Source organism: Homalodisca vitripennis, chromosome 3 (assembly GCF_021130785.1).
Source record: "Homalodisca vitripennis isolate AUS2020 chromosome 3, UT_GWSS_2.1, whole genome shotgun sequence".
NCBI lineage: Eukaryota > Metazoa > Arthropoda > Insecta > Hemiptera > Cicadellidae > Homalodisca > Homalodisca vitripennis.
In genome coordinates this window covers 78,337,958-78,363,901 of record NC_060209.1, presented here as the reverse complement: position 1 = coordinate 78,363,901, position 25,944 = coordinate 78,337,958, and the positions used below count along the sequence as shown (strand labels likewise).

Here is a 25,944-nt window from a genome sequence, read left to right as displayed (position 1 = left end):
TATACCGATCCTAGGAAACTATAAAACATTTTAAACAGATTTCAACTGTTTTTCAAAATATTCAGCACAAACTTTTTTATCCGAATTGTATTTGATAAGCTCGATAACCGACCCGAATCTGCCTTAAGGAAATAGTTTCGGTTTTTGTTATACAATTTAATGTTTTGGTATTTTTTTTATTTACGCGAATAAACTCTTTTCTATTTAAATTAAAACGTTTACTAGGTTTGTACATATTTTATTCTGCTCAGACTGTTAATGTCGTAATATAAATTGCTTACAAAGTAAATTAATGTCACGTGAGGGTAATGAACTCAAAAAATTATTTTTTCCCTCTTCTTGACTTATTTTTTTATTGTACTCTTGACTCACATTCTTTCTGCATTAATATTCACACGCACATCACCACTTTAAGTAAATAGATACACAACGTTTTATAATGTAATCAAGATTTTTAAAATGGGGCAAAATAAATAAAAATATATGTAATTTTTATAACAAATTGACAAATATAATGCATGTGTTACACCAAAACAAGAAGGATGTGATTCCAGCAAAAATGACGACGTTAAACTCAAAAACTTAACGAAATAGTGATTAGTCACCTATATTGGTATTTTTCGCAATATAATGTAAGTTAAGTGTAACAGTTTTAAAATAAATTTAATGAATTATAAAATAATATTATACAGTGGTTAAGAAATAAAATAAAAGTATAAACAGTTTACTAAATCGTTTAGAATGAACACAGTACAGTACAGTGAGAGGGTCATTAAATAAACATTAATTATTGGTGGCAGGTGTAATATAGATAAAGAGGTGTACTCATTGTCTCATCGGGTGCCAATAATGTGTTAGAAAACTTGGTTGTTTCGCCTTCCTTCTGGGTTGTGTCAAAAATATCATAGTATACTCAATTGTACACCTGGTGAGACAATGAAAATACCTCTTCGTCTAGATTACACTTGATTTTCTTATCTAGATGTCTCTGACGTCAAAATGATAGAAAAGTTCGTTTTGAGCTTGTTTGTGTATTTTTTTTTTTTATCTCTTCGGATGGATGTGGACTTGGGATTGTGGAAACCGTATCTGTGTCAGCATCGGGTTTAGGACTGAGGGTGGGTGGAGCTAAACTCAACATTCATATGGAATCAACCATTCCCAACACAAAATACTACAAAATATAGTGTAATCTAGGTGAAGAGGTATTCTCTTTGTATCATTATCTGACAGACACCTGATAAGACAATAAGAATGTTTCTTCACCTAGATTACACTTTTTTAAATTTTGCAGTCTAGGTGTCTTTGATAATGAAACGATGTAAGGAATTCGTTTACACCTTCGTCGTCGCCAACATATATTTTTATCTCTTCAGACGAACATGTCTCCAAATTCCAGGAGTCAAGTATGTGGCAGTGTCCTAAAAGAAAGGTGGACTGGAGCTAAACCTAAAAATTTGTTTCAATTCATAATATTTTGTCTGATAAAACTTAAAACCATCCGTAACAGAACTGGGGCAATGGTTATTACTTCTACTATGTAATATTCCTGAACAATTTATAAGTTATTATAAAGTAGATGCACTTGAAAAAAAAGTATATTACAGTAAAAGTTATTATAGCGCTGAGTGATTTTATATTCATACAAAAGTATTTATTACTATAACGCTTTATTACTCAAATATATCATACACTACTCAGACTCGCTTTATTACTCAGACACATACAGCGGTGTAAAGTTTGTTTATTACATTTTTTATACATCTAAATACAAAAAACAAACTTGGTTAGTTGCACCATATGTAACCCAAAATGGCTGTACCGATTATAAAGATCTTGATTTGTTGGATTCATCTACGCTAAGAATAGCAGAATTACTATTGAACTGTCGTTAAAGTTCACAAAAATAATGATGTAAATAGGAAAAGAAAAATATTTTTATATAATAGTATAGATTGAAAGATACTGTTAAATGTAGTTAACCGTTCTGTTTAAACATTGTTTTCTGATAGAAGAGAAACAACAGCTAAAGTTCAGCACAATTTAAATAAAAAACCAGATAAGAAAATTAAAAGTTTTAGTAAATGTATTCCTGTTAACAGTACATTTTAGCAAATATTAAGTATGCAGTGCGTGTTCAGTACTGTAATGTAGATATGAAAGACTAACATTTACTATAAATTTAACCACTGCTATAAAACCCATCTTAGTTGTATTTTGAAAGACGTACTCTTTTGAGACCTGAGTGCGTAAGTATAGAACAAGATGTGCATCATTTTAAAGTGTAATGTACGATGTACATCAAGTAAAGTCCAAAGCCTAAAAATAAGAAGTTTCTATTACAATAACTGATACCAGGTATACCCTTTATCATTAATCTGTGCTAAACAACATGGTGTCAAAATCAGAGACATCTATACTACAAAATGTAGTGCAATCTAGGTGAAGAGCTATTCTCATTGTCTCATCAGGTGCACTGCGATGTTTGTAGATACTATCTCTAAGCACGGTGGCGCATCTGTGACAGCGTCAGATCCACATGCTGCACTAAAAAGAAGTGAACTGGAGCTAAAATAAACATTCACATTTAATCAATCCATCCCACTATAGCTACACGATGTTTTCTGTACATGTTTACTTAATCACATTGTTAAAACTAGGCTTGAGTGAAACACGTTTTCCTTGGGCAATAACATTATTTGTTTTTTTGCTGTTAAATATTGGGTTATGAAGATTATAGGACTGCCGACCCACCGACAACCGTGGACTACTGATCCTACTTTCTTACATTGATCTGGATGTGCATTAGTGTTTTATATGCTCTTTATTCTAGTGATACTGTCACTGCATTCGTATAGCTAAGGTAGTAAATTTAATATTAACAAACAATTTACTAAAACCAAAATTTAATCTATTATACATTATGGAATATTAAATTATTATGATTAATTTAATAAGCAAACTCAAAACAGGTGTATATTACTATTTATGTAATAAAGCGTTGTAGTAATGACTAATTTTATTTAAATCTAAAATGATTTAGCGCTATAATGTCACGCATTAAGTAAGTATTAACTATCAGTATTTTCTATTGTCAAGTGCATCATATTAATAATAACATAAATTGTTAAGGAATATTATATACTAGCAGTTACCCTCGGCATCGCACGTAATTATTTAGGCTTTCCATGTTTATGAGCACTTCTGGTTTGAGTGAATTATATTTCCGACGCCAATGTTGAGTTTACCTTGTTGTAGATGTCAAAATAATGTGTAGTGTATATTTATGGCCATTGTAATTTATTCCGGTCATAGTCACTTTTCTGCTATAGTTGATTTTACATTGTTTCTCAATCAAGAGAGGTTATTATACACGTTACATTTTTCCTGAACTCCTTCTAGCCCATCCTCCATTTACGGCATTGTACTCTACTAATAAATTCATTTTTTTTATGTACTACCGACCTATGCTCTCATTTAAGAGTTCTTTCTGACTCCTTGCGGGCCATCCCCCTGACATGACAAACAAATGGTATATTCAAAAAGTATATTTTTAAGTTGTATTTCTTTACCTGTAACCGTTCTGGAATTATCAAGCCCGCGCGGGGCTTTTTAACACCCTGTATAATATCCCTTAACAATTTACAAGTTATTCTGAGAGTTAATTTATGCTTTAAAAGCTTGAAAATTTAGCAGTGAATGATTTTAGATTCATACAAAATTACACAATAACTAATACAATGCTCTATTACTCAAAGCCACAACCACCTATTGGTATCTTTTTGGATTTGTCTTTCTTTGAGTAATGAGCTATAATTTTGTAGTTACAAAATCACAGATTTAGATAATTGTTCTAAATATAATTTAGAATACATATAATTTAAAGTAGTTTAGAATAAATTATAATAAATGCGGGTTTTTGTTTGAAATTGTTTGTCCTAAAAATTTGTTAAATTTAGTATTTGAAGCTGAATGTCTGATTGGAAACTTGCATGCAATTTCGAACTTTGAGTCTTTGAGCCTCAGCTGAGGATAATTACTACAGAGTTCCAGGTTAATCAGGAATATCTGTAACACCTTCATCTGGAATTTATACGACAACTGATGTTATTACAACCAAACTACGACAAGAACTGCAACCCAATAATTTCCCATTAATTTAATTCTAAAGTGTAGAGGGGCGCAGTTTTTAAGTCTTTCGAAACATTTCTAGACAAGTTATAGAACTGGAAAATACAATTATCTCTATAATTTCCCATTAATTTAATTAATATCATTCTAAAGTGTAGAGGGGCGCAGTTTTTAAGTCTTTCGAAACATTTCTAGACAAGTTATAGAACTGGAAAATACAATTATCTCTATAATTTCCCATTAATTTAATTAATATCATTCTAAAGTGTAGAGGGGCGCAGTTTTTAAGTCTGAGAGCAATACCATTTATAATTGTGAGCACATATTTGAAATATCATATTAATCACATGAATAGCTACACAAGAATTCATGAGCTTTGGTATTTAAGATTTTAATATTTCGGTGATCGCAATAGACCCTAAAGAACTAAGATTTCTATTCAGTTTCTGTGAGATGAACTATCCATCTAGATTAATTCTTAAATTTTTAATTGATCCGAATTGACAGCCATTTAAACTTTGAACAGCTCACGCGTTCAGTTCACAATTATAGCACATCGTTTACGTTTTGCACTTGTGAGAGACGAAAAAGCCCAAGACTCACCCGTTACCAACTCTCGTACTTTTTATAATTATTAAAACAAGTCTTTTAAATAACTAGAATCTTATTAATATTACAAAATTTAATATAGCTGTCAAACTCACTGCATTGAAAATTGGATTCTCCATAACTCTCAGAAAACCAGGTTGCACTTAACATCAGCATTAGGAAAAAATACTATAGAGCGACGAGACAAATATACATTTTATGTAATAAATATATAAGATAAAATTCGACGTCATATTGATGCTCGTCATTCCAATATACTCGTTTTCGTAGCTACAGTTCAGTCAACGATTCTAAAGATGGAAAAAAAAAAAACGGTCAAACTTATTTCGTTGTTCAGCCAATTTTGTAATTGCAGACAAATGTTGACATATGAGATTTAAATATTTGAAATTTATAATAGTAATTAAATTATTTTACTTAAAATATTTGAGGTAAACAAATAGGACTATTGTTTCTTTCAAGTCAATGGTATTTCAAACGTATGTTTCTTTTAATAGATATGTAATTGTAGTACTTTGGTACTATCAGGAGGCCACTATTTTTGGAAGAGTTTTTCTTACCGGAGGACCTAAAAACTAAAATATTAGAAAAAGCAGGCTTCATTTAACTTACTATGAAAATAACATGACATTATGATGATCAATTCTTGTTTCCTGCCTCCCAAAAGGAAGCGATGTCGGTGAGAAGGATGCCTCTCTGTTCCTATCTACTATTTGTTTGTTGTTGTTGGCTATATAAGTAGATAAATACATATACATACGTACGTATTATAGCTGTAACAATTTAACGAGTACTCACGTTTAGGTGAACTAGAGTTTAGGTGCTACCTTGAGGGATGTTTTTCGGCAGATGTGCGGGGTCACCGAAGCCCGTCTTGATGTGATGCCGGAAAAGTTAGACAATGTGGAACGTAATCTGAGTCAGGAAAGTACCGATCGGCCCTCAAAAAACATGCTTAGAGATAGTACCCAAATGCAAGCTCAGATCACGTGAACGCTCATAAAGGTTAACTTTAACTTTGGTACTAATAGTAAAATATTTATGATAACCTAATCTAAATCTACTTATATCGCGTAATAAATAAGGGATAAGGACATAGTGGCCTCCTTCTCGCCGACATCGCTTCCTTTGGGAGACAGAAAACAAGAACCGATCGTCATAATTACATGCAAGTTTCACAGTATGTCAATTAATGTCTGTTCTTTCTAATAATGTAGTTATTTTAGGTCTCTGGTAAGAAATACTCAATTAAAAATTTTGGGAAGCAAAAAGGCTTGCTATATGAATTTGTGAGTATTTTACAAGTTGCAATGAAATAGAAAATCGTAACAGAAGAACTTTTACAATTAAATTTTGTTTTCAGCCGAGATATAAAATGTGTCACCCGATAGACTCGCAAACAAAGAAAAAGTGTTGTCAACAATGGAAGTGACCGTATGACTGCCGTATCGACAATTAGCTCTGGTGATTGACAGATTGCGGCGGACATGTGTTGGACCTGACGGGGGCTGTCAGCGGCCCCCGCCCACCCCCACACACACCCTTGCCGCCCCCGCAGCCCCCGACACCTCACGGCGTCGCGGCGCCCATTGGCCCGCCCCGGCCCCGCCCCTCGCACCACCCTATTGGTCCGGATAGCGATGAATATTTGCTTGTCAGACTTGTACAAGATTTAGTCTCTGCCCATCCCCCGAAGCGCTCGCATGTGCTCTGACTGCAGCTTCACCACGACACACGTGTTCTCCGCTCTCCGGACACCGGCACAGCTGTACACCGCTCTCTCTACTACGTGTTATGTTTGTGTTTGGAGCCCGCCACAATTAACTAGTGGTGCTGTATTGTATACAAGGTAACACTTTTATTATTGTAGTCTATTCTAGTATTTCAAATTATTACATGGCTAAATGTATACACTATAAAAATTTATAGTAAATAACTTGTTACTAGAATTTGTTCTCCCATAGGGTAAACTAATTTCAGTGTGATATCTATCAATTGTTATGTTAGTGCCTTGGCGTGATCAGGATCACAGCTCTGTATTCTAAAACGTATCATGTGCTTCATAATAAATAGGCCTATAACACAAACTGTTTCACATAAATAAAGTCTAAAGCATAATTGAATTGTGATTCATTATTTTACAAGTGCTTTAAGGGATCAAATTGAAAATAAAAAAATTATTGTGTATTATGAAAATTGTACAGGGTAGGCTAAGTGGAGAATGTTTTCAAAAAATGTGTAGGATCTACAGGCATAGATTCTTAATAATTATAAAAAATATTGAATTTATTAAGCTAATGTATATGAATGTTAGTTACAAACGTAAATAATGGACTAAGTATGTTTCTCAGTTGAATTTTTTATCTTATCTAAAGTAATTTTCATTTACCAAAATATTTTTTGTGTATTGCATTTCGGCCGGTGACAAGACGTTATATACAGTACAGTATTAAACTCAATTTCTTAAAATGCGTTTTTTTTAAACAGAAGCTATTTGCATATTGTACATACAGATTAAATACTTAAAATAAGTTAATTAAAATACAAATAAAATATAAATAAAATAATTAGTATACATAAATAATGAAAATGTGATAATAAATAGTTAAATCATAATTTATTTTAGTTTATATTAATTTATATTAAATTTAATATATATATTTCTGTTTGAAAATTCCGGTTGAGGTTTTGTTGCGTTTTAAACAAACAAGTTGCCTTATTCATTCTCGCATCTATTGGTACGTCAGCCTGTCTGGCGTTAATTCATTCTTCTACTTCCAAATAATAAATTTTATGTAAGCTGAATTTAGATTGATTAAATGTGAATTTTACTAACATCAAGAATAAATGTAGCTGTTTGAAAAATAATCTCCTAAAATAAATAAAATTAAAGGTTTAGAATACATAATGTTTCATCTCAAAGTGAGGGAAATACGGGTAGCCGAGAACGGCTTAGTTCAAAATATTTCGTACTTTTTATTGTACTAACGACCTCATATTAAATACACTTTACCATATACGATACAATGGTTGAAAAGTTTCCGCGCAGTACTGAAGCTAAGCAGGAAACGAGCAGAGGAAAGAAATCAAGAAAAAATACTTCATCTTTATTATTGTTGATTATAAATATTTTATGGTTTTATTCGACAAATAAACATGAAACAAGCGATAAAACTGAGCATGAAATTTAAAAAATAGATATACACACTGTTCAAATTAATATTTGTTTTAGTATTTTACGTGATATATATTAGCTTTCATTTACATAGCTAAGTACCGCCGCGCCGTGTTTTTATTGTCATATGAGAACTTTTAAAGGTCCTGGTTATCGAAGCACTAAAAGTTTTGAGTACAAAATAAGATTTTAATAACAAAATTAAACCATAATTGCTGAAAACTAAAACTAAATAGTTATACTAACACTAGATTAATAGTTAGATTATGCCTCCGAAATCCAGGATATTAGGTAAATAAAATGCAATGTAAATGAATATCGTAACAAAAAACATAAGCATAGTCTATAGTGGTATATTAGTGGCTATATTCCTAAAGTGTGCAGTGCAAATTTAAAGAATTGTGTTATAGACTAATATAAATTATGCTTGACTCCCCTTCTAATACAAATTAATACCATTTTTACATTTAAATTGGAAATTTTAAACTACCTGTGACACAAAAGTGTTAATTATATAAATAAAAAATATTTAATTTTATAAGTTTAAAAATGTATTACTTTCAAGTGAAACTAAGCTCATTCAGTAATAGAATTGCAGTTTTAAATTTAGAATAAGCAAGCCGACTCCATCGTTCCGCCACCAAAGTGAACTCTTCTAGGAATGTTCCAAAGATTATATTGTAGCAGTAAGTGGGCATCAAGTAATAAAATTATAGTTTAAATCTAAAATTAAAGTTTTCTCCTTATTCATAATTGTGCTAAGCTTCATGTTAGTGTATTACTTTATTAATTATGTTCCCGGAATGCACCCTGAAATAATACTTAACGGATTTTCTATACATTTTGAATTGATTATGCCTAATTGTTATTTATTAAAGAGTTTTTCCTTACCCCATTTGACTTTTACTGAAGAAATTGAGTGTCAACTATGACGGTTGAACATCGTTTAACATTAAGTTTCAAAGACTCTGATAGATGCTACTTTGATACTAAAGTAGAATATAATGAATTATCTTGTCGTTGAGTGTTTACGAATTACCTTACCATCCCTAGGGCCTAGGTTCAAATCCCGTTCCGAGCACTGCTTTTCCATGCTCCCTGAAATGTGATGATAATTTTTAAAATCCATCTCCACTTGTGAATCCACGTTGGTAACAGACCCGTAAACGTCCAACTCTAGAAAATCGTCATTGGGAACACTTACTTGGATGCCACTGACACTCCATGAATTCCTGAAATCAGTGTTTGACCTCTTAGAGATTCCTCATAGTGGATTTCCACACTTCCTTATAATCACTGCAAGGCGACATCACTTGAGGCTATTTAAGATTATTCTTCATATCCGTACCAAACACTGTTAAACTTAATGATTAGAACCCTCAATCATTGCCTTTAACAAAAAACCTAATTGACAAAATAAGTATGTACAGTAACATATAAAAAATAGATAAAGTATTATACGTTGTTTTACAGCTTGTTAAACAATTACTACATTCACTCAACTCACTATGACTCACATTTCGTTCTACTCAATGAATTTATAGTTTGTATATTAATTTAAAATAAAAATATTTCAGAATTTATAAAACTTTAAATAAAGAAAATTACTAGTGTTATATAATAAAAATGTTTTACAGTATATTTATTGGTCTTTCATTACAAATTAATTCGTATTTCATTGAACTATATTTTAAGTATTAAACTTTGAAAACGGTATTGCATGAAAAGTAATAAATTCTCTATTTAAGAAAATAATGTAATTATAAACCTTTATAACTTTTTTATAATTTAATCATGAAGTAATGCATTTTGGAAACTAATTGTACTAAAATGTAACTTTTGATACTTCTAGTGTCAAGCAACAGTTGGAAGGTAGACTATTTATGGAATTTGCTCCATTCTCAACAGCGCTATTGCGGAGTCTGTAATATTTATACTTGTGTTTGATATTTACTGTGTATACAAAGAAGTTTCAAGCAAATCTTGAACCAGATTTCAATTCAAGTCTGAAATACTGAATGGAATTTTATAGCCCAAAATGTTAAAAGATGTTTTTATTGAAGATCTTAATCTTACATTATAATTAAGCCCTTTACCTATGTTTAAGCCCTTATATTTAGCAATGGTTTTGCAGTAAACGCATTCTTTTAAGTCTGTTAATTTCTGTAGCAAAATAAAAGTGTAAATGCAAAACGACACGAGTAGAATCAATGTTGCACTTTGTATCATTGAAAGTCTGCTACAATATCTAAAGGGAGCGACCATTAGAACAGAAGCGGGCTGCTGCCCTACACGGGGGGTTCAACTGAGGGGAGGTCGTTATTATTAACTGAATGGATTTAAACTGATGACACTGTTACGTACGGTTGCGTGAGGGTTATGTTTAACCCGTGCCCCTCGACATGGTAGTTACCGTTCTTTTACTTATCTCATTAGCTGGCAATTATGGGATATCTTTTAATTAAAAAGTTAAACTCAAAATGTCAGTATTTAAATATACTGTAGTGTTTTAAAAACCCCCTATTAAAAGACGCATAATGGTTTAAAATTCATAATTTTCTAAAGTATACTATTATAAATTTGACCAACACTAGTACCTCTTTATATTTATAATTTCCCAAATTTCTTCATGAAGTAATATTTTTTGTTAAATTTGAATTATTCTGCGCAATGATTCAGTGTTATCATTTACTTTATGTTCTGGCATTCTACCATCATTGTTTTATATATATATATATATATATATATATATATATATATATATATATATATATTATATATATATTTCTATACATGATATTGCTCGACATTAAATTTAATAACATACAGTTATTAAAAATATATCGCTATTGAATATACGCTAGCTTAATTTGTACTTTTTTATTTAGACAATTTTTATTTCACACGGACTGTTTTAGATAAACAGCTTCCGTTATTTTCTAAACAGCTATAAACTTCCACTAGAAAATGTTAATACAAATATTACATTATTTTGTTAAAAATACGTATAAATGTTTATAAAACAAATAATAAATATTATTAAGTTTCGTGGAGATGTTAAAGTACTTTGATTTGTGTTCGATATTCGTTTTATCTTTGATCAAGCCAAGATATTAATTCAGTTGTGGTCGAGTGGTGGAAATATGAGTTTGACTGAATTGACAGTAAACATTTTTTATATTGGAAACTTTATTTCTAAAAACCATATAATACGTACTAAAATTACTGTAATATAAAATAAATAATAAAGTTTTCCCACTGTCAAGTGTTTATTTTTTATTTTTAAATAACGTGTTTATCTTTAAGGTTTTGAGCAGATTTCTTGTCCTTTTTTCTTTTTTGGTGTTTAACCCGCGATAACATACATCTGTTCAGGACGTAGCCACTTAGTATGCTGTTTTTATAAACAAAATTAGAAAAACAGAAGTAATTTAGTTTATTTCTACAATATTCCCTACAATATTGCGTCATAATATCGGTACCGTGAATATTTTAATAAGGAATCTGACACCATGTGTTAGCCTCAAATCTTCCGCATTAACATGCAGTGTGTATCAATTTAGGGGCAGGAAAAACTTCACCTCTGTCTGTCTGTCTATCCGTGCGATATCTCAAGATATAACCAACCTGTAAACTTAAACTTTGGCATGAAACTTCATTTATACATAAACAAGAATGTGAATATTTTCTAAATTGGTAATACGGGTAACTGTGATGGCAAAGAGAAAATCGCAGAATACATACATTTGTAAATTTTAGTAGGCCTGCAATCATGTGAGATTTTAATATGCGGCATGGTAAAACATGTAGCCTAATAAAATCTGCAATAGGCTCGAAATGTTACATGCAACTTCAGCTAAGCCTGTTACGCGTCACGTGGCGTGGCGTACTCCTCCTTATAATCATGATTATATGAAGGTTACCTCCTTACTTTCCTATATATAAAAACTATCTATGGTATCTTGTTGGTTAAAACCTTGTTTAAAAACTTTTGCTAGGTTACTGATGGGTTATTTAAAATCATATTTTAACATTTATTATCAATCATTATCACAAATTGACAAAAAAAGTACGAGATATCATTACTAAGCCCTACACATGAAATGCTCGCTATGAAACCTTATCGCGCAAATGTTTTGAAACTTAAAATATTTATCTTATCTGTAATTAATGACAAACTTGATTATTAAATATAACACTAGTCCTTTGTTTTATCAACGTTCACAACTATACTGACCACATTGTCTACGCCATCAATAAGATATCAATAAAATTTAATTAGAAACTGGATTAAATAATGTTTAATTTATTTTAAGATTATAAAGATCACTCTTAGTTTTCTTACATATTAATACGGAATAAAATTAATTTATCTTCATTTGTTCTTTACGATGTTGACTTTTAGTTTTATTCATAAATAGTGCGATTGAATATATCGTAGTTTTATAAGTATATATTTCCTGGATGTAGGAACAATTCTGACAAGTAAAAATAAGTTTGACTTGGATTTAAAAAATTGGTAGATATTGACCAATTTTGAGTTACATAATGTTGAAAGTGCTAAAACTAAGGACAAATTTTACAAAAGAATATTAATATGTACAAATATTATAGCTTAACAAAATTAAATAAAATATTTTAGAAGACCTCTAGTAAATATCCATTTGCAAATTAAATATAGGACTCATACTTATTTAAATAAAATTAGAAATGTTTACACTCATTTTACAAAAAACTCAAGTTTGATTTTACGTTTCAGGATATTGTCTACTGCAAATTCGGAATGACGATGGACATTCACCAACGAAGTCTTCGGGCAGAGACATCACCTTCGTTCATTCCGTCCATGCGTTCCTTCTCCTGAAAAGGGATCGACGAACTCCTCTCCATCCCCGATAACAGAAATACCATCTGCCCCTCAGAAACCTGCTAAAAGAAGCTTCGATGTGGCATTCCTGATGGCCCCTGACGACCTCACAACAAAAAAGCGTCAGCAACAACAACATCAGCTGAGACTGGTGACGTCAGCATCGCTGATGCCAAGATATTCTCCTCCTGAAATGACATTCGCAAACACAGCTGAAGCTGAGGAGTTAAAAATCTCTAGGTCATTAAATCAACAAAGGCTCCTAAGTGGTAGAGGAAACTTTGGTGACTTCCCATCAAATCCAACTTCACCTTTAGGATTGTTGATTCCCTCACCTAAAGATTTCCAGAAGTTGGATTCCGACTCGAAGGATTCCATTATTGATATTACACAAGAAGAACAAAGCTTGCAGTTTGCTAAGAGTGCGTTTACAAAAGTGAAAAGTGGAAAAGTAGATTTCGGTGGGGCCCCAAACAAATCTGCTTCTCCATCTTCAGTATCGTCAACAATATCTGGAGGTGAAGTTTCTCCGGACATGTCTTATCAGGAGAGTCTTAGTCCGCCTATGATGAACAACAGCAGCAGATCCCCAGTCCACTACCTGCCACCGTCAAAGTCCTTGAACCCCAACATGGCTTACTTCGCCACAGGAGGAAAGGGTCTTCCACCAGTGAATTCCGCGCAATTTTTCTATGGTCAACCGAAGGAGAAACAAGAGGGAAAACCGTCTTCTCCAATGGATCCCAATGGATTTTTAGGAAATTTCATGAATAAAGGTGCAACAGAGTCCATGCAGAAGCTTCGCCCCATGCTGTACCAAGGTGACAACCTGCCCTACAGTGGTATCCCCGTTTCTGCCTATCCCTTCCCCACCAACTTCCCTCCAGCTGCAGGACCTGTCCCTACTCACACTCTACTCACTGCAGCAGCCAGCGTGACAGCTGCGTTACTCCCGTCATCGCTAGCCGCGCTCACGCTACCCGCACAGAACGTCTGCGCCAAGTGTAAAATCTCCTTCAGGATGACTTCGGACCTCGTGTACCACATGCGGTCCCACCACAAAGGAGAACACGTGGCTGTAGACGCTGTGAGGAGAAGGCGAGATCAGGACAAACTGCGGTGTCCTGTATGCAACGAGACGTTCAGGGAGCGCCACCACCTGACCCGGCACATGACGGCACACCAGGACAAGGAGGGTGACAACGACGATGACGAGGATGTCCTGGAGCTGAGCAGGAGGCGGGGTCACCAGGCTCTGCTGGCCTCCCAACACAAGTGACACCGTCAACCAAACAATGTTACATTCAACCACAATTCTTCAGACCCCTCGAACCACTCATTAGATCTCCGCCTTGTCAACCACTATTCCCAATATTGATGTTAAATTGTCTGAAAAGTCCACCTTTCCTTAAATGAGTGTTAAAGTGCAATATGTAAACAAGTCTTGTTATTTAGTTTTAGTTTGTCTATAAGTCGTTAACTATTTTTTAAACATGTACTGTGTTAATTCTGTCGCACGGTATGGTCTACTCATAATTATATTTATTTGTAAAAATGTATAAACATAAATAATTGTATAATTAGTTGTTTCTCGCGTTAACTGAGAATAAATGTTATTGAATTTTATAGATTTATATTTTCAACCTTACCTTTATTTTAAATTAGGGTTTTAAAAAAACCTTACTTATTTAAAATTACTCAAATTTACTAACCTAAAAGGAAAGTAAACAAAAAAAAGATCTGCATGCAGGAAATCCAACACCATAATGAAGAAAGAAGATTAATTCTCTCTGCTCTTTTTAATTAAAGCATGCTTTAATGGTGAAATACGTGTACAGCGTAATCAAGAGAAACAGTTTAATAACAACGTGAAAATGAAGTGGTAGAAAATAAACAATAACAACAAAATGTTCCACCTGTACTCGCCTTATCGAAAGTCTTCAAATAAGACCAGCTTTGACGACATTGTACACCATGTTCATTGTCACACTATATTTGTATTACTTTTCCCTTTATCAATTTTCTGTTGTATTCCATTTGTTGGGAAATCGCTATTTTTCTAGATTACGGGGTTAAATTATTCTCCGTAAGACATTGGTTTAATAAATTTAATTATTAATGATAACACACCCAATCATACTTATCAGCATTTTCTGTTATAAATGGAATTTAATCTTTAAAACTTTTATTTTAAACGTTTGGAAGCTTACTGTAAAAATGTAGGTCTATTATTCTGTTATTAAGGTTTGTTTTTGACTGTGAAAGGTTTGCGAACATGACAGGATTGTTTCCGAATGTTTGCTATAGACAAAGACATGTTTTGTCAATGAACGAACGGTGGAAGATGTCCGAAATAATCATCTTTATAGACCTGATAAGATTTAAATTTGGTTACAAGCAATCGGTTAGTTTTAGTTCATTTGATTATAAAACAGTTGATTATAAAAATAATTATATCTAATTTATAAAAACAGTACCAAAATTAATCTACAGTGAGGGAATACAAAAGCATTTGTTAAAAATTATACCTACAATTCTTTGCTTTAAATCCGAACAGCTCTTGAGTATTTCCTGAGGTTTTCGGGTCAGGTAGTAATTCAAATCTAGCAAATGGTAAGTGTCACTCGATACATTTGCTTGAACATTTTTACATTGGTCGTTTTATTGCAAAACTGATTAAACTGGTTTTACTATTCCAATCCCTATCAGTCGAGAGGCTGGGGACATTTTATTTCTGTATGTAGCCTATGTCTGTCTGCACGATATCTTAAAACGAACTGACTTATAGGCTTGATATATTAGATGAATCTTCATTTCTAGACAGGGAATATCGAGTTAAATCGCTAACAGAAAGTATTATACAATTTTATAATTTCACCTTACAGTTTTGCTAAAATTAAAATACATGAGTTTATACTCGCGTGATGAGGAGATATAGCGTTCTATATGCTGAATCAAAGAAGTCTGATTCTGTCTAATTATTCAAATGCTAATTAATCCTCCCTTCCTCATTTCAGGTTCCTTTCTTCTCCAATCTCAATGTCAATTCTCTGGAACTCAAGACATATCCCTCAAACTCTGAAAAGAACACAGTTACTCTGTAATACCTTATAGTTACAACTTGGACATATTATTAGTTTTATATATTACTTTTGACTGAGCTTTAGTGAAGGGGGCGTTATTCTTTTTTGTCGATTTGTCCACATGATAACTTAAAAGTGAATATGGATATGAATTTTTGCAAAAATTTGTACTTCTATATATGCAACAGGGAGTTTGATCATGGTGCACGTCGCTCCGTGGATTTTGGTTGAGCGTTAGCGAAGATTTTACATTCGCCTTAGAAGTAATTAAGATAGCAACAAGAAAATCACAAAATAAATTTTGTAATAAAATTTGTAAAAAAAGCGCAATTATATGACATTTTAACATGTGACATAGTAACACATGTAAGTTAACAATTCGTAAGATACGTGGAGAAAGATTTCGATTCTAGACAACACTTTGAATGAAACCCTAGAGAGTAATGAGTTCTATGACGGTGCATGTCCAACTGTGGGATTTGGCTGGGCGTCTTTGTAGTCTATCACTTATTACCTGGACAAGTTATCTTTTGAGATTTACTTTATTTGAGGATCGTGTAACTGTCTGTTATTCCACAGGACATTTAAAGAATAAAATGAACTATAGCCTTGATATTTTGCAATTTCACATCAGTGAAGCATGTTATGTGGTTTATGGTGTAGGGTGTTCCTACATATTAATACATTAACCCAGAAATTACAACGGTCGTTCAATCAGTTCTTAGAAAATCATAGACATGGCGCTCGTTGGATTTAAAAAATTTGTTTGTAAGTAGCATGTTTGATTAGACAACTGTAAAAATTTTAGTTCGATCCATCGTGAGTTTCGTTGCTATTGACGATTGAAGTAAATGATAAAACCCTTTTTATTTGAAAGGCTTAACGCCGAAAGAAATCAAATCTGAGTTCAACGCAGTTCATGGTAAATCCACTCCTATGTTTGCAATAGTTATGATTAGGTAAACGAGTTTAAACGTGGACATCCATCTACAAATGATGAACATCAATCAGGAATACCAGTGGAAGTATCTACTCTTGAAATTATATATCAACGAATTAAAGTGCGCGAAAGCTACAGGGATATCACAAGGTGCAGTCGATTCAATTTTGCACGAAACATTATTATTAAGTTAAATTTCCGTGCAATGGGTGCAGCGTTTGCTAACCGAACCGAGGACAACGAGACCAATCGTGTGGTCAGCGGCCAAAATGGCTGAATTGAATTCCGAATCGTTGCAAAATCCACCGTATTAGCCAGATTTGGCCCCCAGTAACGTTTTCCTGTTTCCTAATTTGAAAAGAAATGCCTTGGGGGACAACACTTTACTTTAAACGAGGAGGTTATTAAGCAAACAAAGGCTTATTTTGAACAAATTCCGAAATCGTATTTTTTGGATGACTTAAAACGTTGGAAAAGATTTTATAGAACTGAAAAAAGATATTGGGAAATAAAAAACCAAAAAAACTAGTATTTTAAGGACTTATTGAACGACCCTTGTGTATGTAAACGACTCCAGTCTTTACAGACAGTAAAAGGGGAAGAATACTAAAATGATATATAAAGTTATTTGAACCTTATATCGTGAACTCAAGCAACCTTGGTAATAATATCGCCATGCCATTTTTCAATAATATCCATTCTTACTCCCCTCTCAAATACAGAAATAAGTAACGAAATGGGTCAAACATCACTTTCAGTGTTAACATCAGTTTTGTGGCCATTCGAATAAAACAAGTAGGATTTTTAATACATCCGCATGCACATGGACGCATGAATCCGTGTGTGTGCCTTTTACGAGTTCATATAATTTAAAGTTCTTTTGTAATTCGCTGTTTCTCCTCATTTATATTTTTTTTTTGTATATTTTGTTTCATCCTAGAAAAATATTGTTTTAGGGAAACTCTACCCTATCCTATCACGGTTTTTTATGTTCTCTCTTTATTACCGTGGGTTATAATCTATTTGTAGAGGAGTCGACTTTGATTAGATTATGTACAAATTATGCTAAATGTATCACTTTAGATAGACTTAAAGGATGGTTTTCGTAATATTGTTGCGTAACCATAATTAAATTTATCACAATAGTTACAAATGTTTCATTAGAAATTGATTTGGCTAGCCGTTATCGAATAGTTTTATATTAGTCTTATGGCTAGCCTTGATTGCAACAAGAAAATGATAGAGTAAATAGAGATTTTTTAACTGAGTACAATCATATGAGCTTTTTAACATGTGAAATCTTTATTATTAGAGTAAAGAGAAAAATGGATAGGGCGGAAAGTTTAATGTTTAAAGTCGGTGACAAGTTTTTATTTCAGCGTTCTCTTGCACTGTAGTACCCTTCTACAGAACAATCATGTGAATGTTTTACTTGGCAATATATCTCGAGAAGAACTTCATCTGTAAACTATACATTTAGAACGAAACTTCTTTAGTAAATTACGTTCTACATTGGTGCATTTCCATACATGGTATTTGGCTGAGGCTATTGCTCAGTAGGCTGACGTAGTTCCTCTTTAATTTACCAGTAAAATGTAAAAATTTATTTATCATTGTCCATTTATTATAATCTATTTTATAATGGTGTAATGATTACGTTTGTATTTATTATTTTATTTTTATTATTTAACCAGAAGTTAGAATTTTGTAAAAAATAATTGAAAAAATAAGAAAAAAACCATTTAAACAATAACAATATAATTTTTTAAACAAACTCCAAATTACTATAAAAATTATAAAAGTTTATCAAAATTTATAAGGATCCCCTAATGGCACTACCTTTATTCGTATTTATAAAAGTAAACAAGAATCTCAAAATGTCCAACATGACAAACAGTTCAATGCGTACACTGTTGTCAGGATAGTCAGCAGCGAAAACACAATTTTTCACTTAAATAAAAAACATATAAAAAACTACTTTTGTAACATTGTTTAATGAAACATGTCCTGCAGTTTTAGTTAACATAAGGGCATCCAAGAAATGTTATAAGTTTATAAGTATAAAGTTATAAGTTTCCTACCAGCAGCAAAAACCCCAAGACATACGCGAATGTTTTGCAAAAATAGAAACTCTCCAAACAACATTGTAGAATAAAATCAGTGTCTTGAATTACAAAGTAGGAGCTGTAGGTAATAGATGACTAGATTGCAGCTAAGAAGACGTAGAAGCCATTCTTACCTACATCAAACTTCACAAAATATTCAACTTCAATATAACGTACCAAAAATGACGTACTATATGAAATGTTACCCATTTGTGCTGCCGCAACGATTGATTAATTTTGTTTTTAGAAGATTTTATAATCTACTATAAATCTGTTTGTTATGCATACATCAAGTATCTTAAATCAGCATATCGTTTGGAATTAAATGATATATAGATTACATCAATTGTATTTGAATGTGAATAAATACGAATTAAAAAAAAAAATTGTTCAAAAAAACTCATTACGAGTCTTTAACCGGTTTTAGGGTTTAAAATAAAGGCAATCTGTTTTGCATGAGACGAAAACTACTTAATCAATACACCAAAGACGAGTCTCGTTTCTTAATTCAAGTTGCTTTCTATGACATTATCACAACGTCACCAATGCTGCAATGTAATTCGATGGAATTATAATACTCAAGAAGATATTTTATAGGATATGTAAAATTTGAGCCCAGTGCAGTAATATATATATTCCGTGAGCAATTATACAATATACAAAGTGGCCGAGTTTGGATGTTTCTCAAAGTTGGATAGGCGCAGCAATACATGGTGGTCAGTAAGATACTCTTCAAACAAACAAATCTTCACTTTTAGATTTCCTAAAGTGTTAAAATGTTAGATTTATTTTGTTTTAAGTGTAAATGCAGCTAGAATGTCTAACTACTTTCAAGTAAACCTTTCAAAGTTCTTCAATCAAGTGACTTGATTCTCTTAGACTAGTTCACCGTTCTCCCGAATTCGACTTCCACGATTCGTGTTTTTAAGAAGTGGCCACATCAAATGAACTGAAATGACGAAACTGGCATTGAGCAAAATGCGCTGACCCCAATCGATTGGTAAGTAGTCTAGGACCAGTCCTTTAAGTTTCAAGGGTGTTACTTATTATGGATTAGAAAATTAAATTCATAGAATCATAATATTATCCTTACTTCCTTCACATTTAAATGTTGAGATGATTTAAGGTCAACATTTAAGAGGTTAGCCTATATACTATTTGTGTATTCTGGAACAACTAACATTTTTTACACATTTTTCACCAACGATTATAAGTAAGGTGACCTCATTACTAGTTTACATATGTTTTTCTTTAGATTTTTTTATCGAGGACATGACGGGTTCTTCAATCGAGTCCTTGTCTATCTGTTTCTCTGTTCGTCCGTCTGTTTTTTTTCTGTTCTCTGTGCGACAACTCGAGGAACAGGTCCTACTGCCTCTCGCTGTTTGCGCGTTCAAACGAACAGGTGTCGGCCGCGATAAATGAATAAAACCTGCTTAATTAAATCCGTGTTAAAAGTTAGAAGTTTTTATGCAGATTTCCAAAGTGACACCCAAGGCAATGGCCTGATAACGTGAGTAACACCTCATTTTATGGTGATTTAATAGTAACCATAAAAATTTTATACTAATAAACAGTAGTGTACATTTGTAATTTTGTTTTCATTTACCTATTCAATCACCTCAATTATAAAATATAACAGAAGTTACCCGCCGCTCCACTCGCACTTTCGTAGATTTTGCACGTGTATAAGCACTTATGGTTCGAGTGAGTATATTTCTGACGCCAATGTTGATTTGCCTTGGTGCCACGATCAAGAAAATACGTCTTAAAGTGTAGTGTTTTTTTGTATCAGGAAAGCCTACCTCTGGTAAAATATAACTAAGATGAATTTTATAACATCCTTTTATTTTGTAGTTAAAGTTAAGTTAGATATTAACTTTGTTTTTATGTCTAATATTTAATATTTAAATTTAAAAGTACATTAACAATGACACTATTTACTTGTGTGTTACCAAACTAATAGATATTTTTGATATTGTAGAATAATTAGACCTGGAATTGGTAAACTAGTTCAAAATCAAATTCCAGCGAACTTTAATCTAACATAGTTCATGCAGACTGCTCCAAAGGGAAACTTTGGAGATAAATTCTGACCTTCTAATGTCTTAGAATATTTTCTAAGGTAAATAGAGTACCTAAACGTCGATTTCTAAAAACGGCGTGAAAAGTAATGGTTACTCCTTAGACAGTTTACACACAATAAATGTAAAAAAATTGAAAATAGTGGTTAAAATAATAAACTTATGGTTGTGCCGTGATAAAAAAATGTTTATACAGAATAGTTGATTACATTTGACAGGGTCTTTCGATTAATATTTCACCACTGTAAAGCTCAATATGGGAATTTTTGCTACTTTAACTTTACTTACTTTACTGTACTTTAACTACTTTACTTTTTACTACCGGTGGGGCGTAGCCCGGAGGAATTTGAAACAATAATAGGCCTATATTCATCCCAGGTACCCTAAGAATGTCCATGTAAAATTTTCAGTACACTTGGTTGTATGGTTATGTGTGAGAGAAAAACGAACAAACAAAGACACTTTCACATTTATAAAATTATATGTTTTGGTAGTTTTGTTTACATAATTATGTTTCCCCGCCGACTAGAGCCCGCGATAGTGCGTTAGTTTTAGATTTATTTTACCTTTAACATTTCCCAAACTATATGTGGTCACCCAACGATAAATGTTTGTAATTTGTAGGGATCCCATTCTGTAAAATTTAAATAAAAGTTTTGAATGATTGGTTTTTTTATACAATCAATAAATGACATTAGGTCCTAATCGGATGATAAGTTTCAGAGTCATGAGTGTTTAAAATTCTAGTTAGGTTGAAATTTATAAAGCGCTATAAACAAGTATCTTTTTCGTTGTTATCGACATAAAACTGGAAGGTATTGTTTGTAAATAATTGTTTTGTCTATGTCTCAACCCAAAAATAAACAAACAAATGTAACTCCTGTTACTGTAGCTTTATTTGTTACTTTTCGGTCAAGTTTCAAACTTGGACATCTAAACTTTTTGATCCAAGAGAAGGTTATTGTTGGTGCGAGGATTTAATTTTGGGACCAATCCGAGGAAGGTTATAGTGTAGTCCTTCCTTCTCTGCAATAACTCTCTCATTACGTCGAGTCTGGTCCTTCGATACTCCGTTGTATCGGTTTTTTTAAGATAATTTCAGATGTAAAAACGACATGATCATGTCAAGTGAATTTTTATATTTTTCTTGTCTAAAATAAAAACAGTTTTTCAGGCATTTTATATAGGATATTTTAATCGTACGATACTTAAATATTTTGTGTACAGATGCGTTGACATTAGAAAACATTATGAAATTATTTATTTTTTCGTATTTAAGTTAAATTTTAAAAAGATAAATAACCTCGAAAACGTTTTCTACTGTAAGTGAAACAGTTCAAAATTTCCAATTGAATGCTTCAGATGCCTTCACTACCTAAGCAGATATTTTCAAAGAAGTCTAATGCCTTCCTTCCAGACTTTAACACACTGACAAACAAGTGGAGTAATCTGGAAACACCACAAGTGTGTTGTTGTGTTAGATCAATTCATGCAATTAGGTGACGACCAATATCTCGTAAAGCCGAAGAGGAAAACAGATCCGGTAAACCTGACGTAATACGAGCCTAGGGCAAACAGAATTGTCGGGGTAGGAGAGGGGAAGCGTCAATCTCGGCGGCTAATTATGTTTAAAACATCGCCCGACTATTAACAGAGGGTAGCGAGGGTGTAAGGGTGCCGTGGGGGGACGGCGCAGAACGATGTTTAAATTAAATGGACCGAAAGCGCTTAGATAAGCGCTCGATTGTTCAAGTCATTGTTCTACATCGGTTCGGTTGTCTTATAGAAAAAACACGAATGTGTTATCGGCTGAAATATTGCTACCGGATGAATTATGACGCCAGATTACGCCACTGTGTGACTCAGGTAAACAATGAACCCGGTTTTTATTCCGACCGCGTCAATCCCGCGACGCGCCGGGAGCCGGGTTTCAGTTTTATCCCCGCCTCTCGCTAACAGATTAGCGCTCTTATCGCTGCCCAGCTTCGCACAATCACCGTGAGATGGACTGTGCAGAAAGTGTGTTTTTGGGCTTGAATGTGGACCGTAAATCACTGTCTAATGTCGACTGTAATTTGCAGGTGCTGACATTCACGTCTTTTCTAGGTTTTGTCACGTGATTTATCGACACGCCAGGTTTAGATGTTGGAGTTTTCACTTTTTAGTGATGGCCACATATATTTCTTGTAGACTGACGTAATAATACGATACTAGACGATGTTATAACACTGTACTTATTTGATGATCTATGGTTAAGTACTGATTATCGAAGGCCTTTACTAAGCAGTATTGTAGCATTCGTCTACTTTAAAATGTGTTAATAGCTTTTTATATAAATTATAACATTATAATAATTTATCGCTAATTTCTTCAGTACGGGTATTATGAAATATTAACTCAAAGTAACATAGATTAACGTAGTGAAATTAGTGTTCAATTACAAACTTTTTATTACAACAATTTTTATACTCAGACCTTTAGGTTAATTTTTTGAGGACAGTAAATATATAAAATTGATGTTTTTATATATTGTTTATAAAATATATTTATGTTTATTAATATATAAACATAAATATAAAATATATTTATGTTTACGAGTTGTAGCTATTTAAAGTATAAATCAGTGGTATCTTGTAAATCAGGCACCAGAAATACGTACAAATTAAAAATAAGTATATGTAGAAAATATGCCTGGAGAAAATTATTTTAATTATTATTTATTATTTTAAATACGGTAATGTTATATTGAAAACATGTAGTTTAATAAACTATACTTTATTAAATTTGTCATGTAGTCAAGTGAAATAAAATCGTGCCATTCCATAAACATTTTATACGATATTTATACTCAAATGGAGAAAAAAAATTTTCTTTCTTGTTTTAAATGAACGAGGGTTAGATGTTAAAGATATTGATCTACAAAAAAAATTTAAAAACTTATTGTAGCCTACAATCTCAGGTTTTCATGAAAGTTTTCTGTAATTATGGCATTATAAAAATTTAATAGATCGAATATTTTTAACTGAATATAATTAATTGTCAAGATATTGTGTAACGAGCGAGCTTCGTCAATGTTACATGCAACATTTGAAGCCTATAGCTCATTTCACTATAGGATTCACTAAGATCAGGAAGGCAGAAAAACGGCATACAGAAAAGAAATGTGTACATCCAACAGGCACACAAAAAAGAAGTGTCAGCCTATTAAGAGCTTTAATGACCTTGAGCCAAATTCCATGGATGGACATGCATCATCATGTTCTTGTCAATGTAGAAATGGAATCTCATTAAAATTTTTAGTCTGCAGATTTATCAAGATATCTTCCTACATAATACATTCACGTTTTCGTTGCAGTTCTGGCGAGGTGGAGAGTGTGTTACAACGCAAGAGTGAGCTGTAATGAGATATTGGGTACAAACATTGATTTCTATTCTATTATTTCTGTATTTTTAATGAATTATTAATCTGCGTGCGTTCAAAGTCATTTTTGTTAAAGTCTCATATGATTATACTCAACTAAAACTCTATTTATTCTGATGTTTTCTCGTTGCTATCATGGTTACTCATAAGACCAATTAACAAATATGTGCTAACGCTCAGCCAAATCGTACTGAGTGAGATAGACCACCAATAACACTAATATAGATATGAATACAAAGTATTTGTACAAGGTCACCTAAAATTCAGAGGCCACCCCTGTCATTTCTAAGCGGTTTGGCCAATCTGTAAAGTGTTTGGGGATCTTTGTAGATTATGAAACCTATTTGTTGGTGTATCAAAAAATGTTGGTTAGCTCGTAATTATCAAATAGCAAAACCCACGTATGAAATATCGTTGTAAAAGTGATACAAACATATTGGAGGAAATCTAATGTCGCTATCTATGCCGCTCTAAGACGGTGGCCGCTAAATGGGGTTTCTAGGTAGTTACAAATATGTTTTCATAAAATTTGTTTTGTGGGATATTTTGGGTCATGAAATGCGTACCTGATATAAATTTACAAATTATCCGCTTATTTCCAAGATGGCGGCATCAAACAATGGGAAAATGTTTATCCTTCGTCCCTCGATAATTTATGGGTGGATTTTCCTGAAAATAGATATCTAGAGACTTTTCAGATTGAAAAGCACGAGGTTTACACCGGGTTTCAAGAATACTTACACGTTTTCATGGTCATAGCATTAGAATGGCTGGAAACAAGCCCCTTGCTTAGCTCTGGTTGATATTCTAGTCAATCAGTCAACATTTCACAGGATAAATGTACCGGATATGAGGTTTCTTTAGAAATATAGGTAATTTATATCGTGATCCCTAAAAGGGTCAGTTCCAACGGTGGACACTAATTAATAAAATCAATGGCAGTTTGTTTGAAATCTTCAGGAAAACAATTATTTAATAATAACATATTCCTGGAGGTAGCATGAACATTATAAAAAGAGGGATTTCAACTTAAAGAACTGGGCAGGGATGTTTACTACCACACACTTGGACTGTAGGTATTCTTTAAAACCGATGTCAAATTCCTGCTTCTAGACGTAAAATACCGATTTTCACTCGAAGTCACCGAGGAATGACAAGGAGACGAAGAATAACCTTGGTCTTATTGTAATCTATTAGAATAACCACCCATTTTCACCCTTGCTGACACTTGGAAATAAGAGTGTAATTTGTAAATGTGATATCGTGTACGCGTTTCTTGATCCGAAAATCCCACATAAACTAATTCCGTTGGAAGAATAAATAAATAAACCAAGTTTCGTGCAAATCTTGGATTGGTGATAGATAGCGACTTCCAGTTTGCGCCAAAATGTTTATTTATTAACTTTGCAACGATGTGTATTTGAAGGTGCAATTTGAAAAGTTTTAGTTAGTATGCGCCCTCCAAGGGGGTGGCCCGCCCCCATCATTTTTTGATTCGCACAAAATAAGTCTCATTAACTTACAAAGAT

The 25,944-nt window shown here is 32.8% G+C and overlaps 1 protein-coding gene across 1 annotated transcript; it reads left to right on the top strand.

Annotated features, from left to right (window-relative positions):
- The first annotated feature begins 12,698 nt into the window (after nt 1-12,698).
- Nucleotides 12,699-14,273, top strand: LOC124358668 (PR domain zinc finger protein 8). The gene is given in 2 exon segments (XM_046810971.1): nt 12,699-12,767; nt 12,769-14,273. Coding segments are annotated over 2 exon segments (1,362 nt in total). The 3' UTR covers nt 14,062-14,273.
- Nucleotides 14,274-25,944: the final 11,671 nt, after the last annotated feature.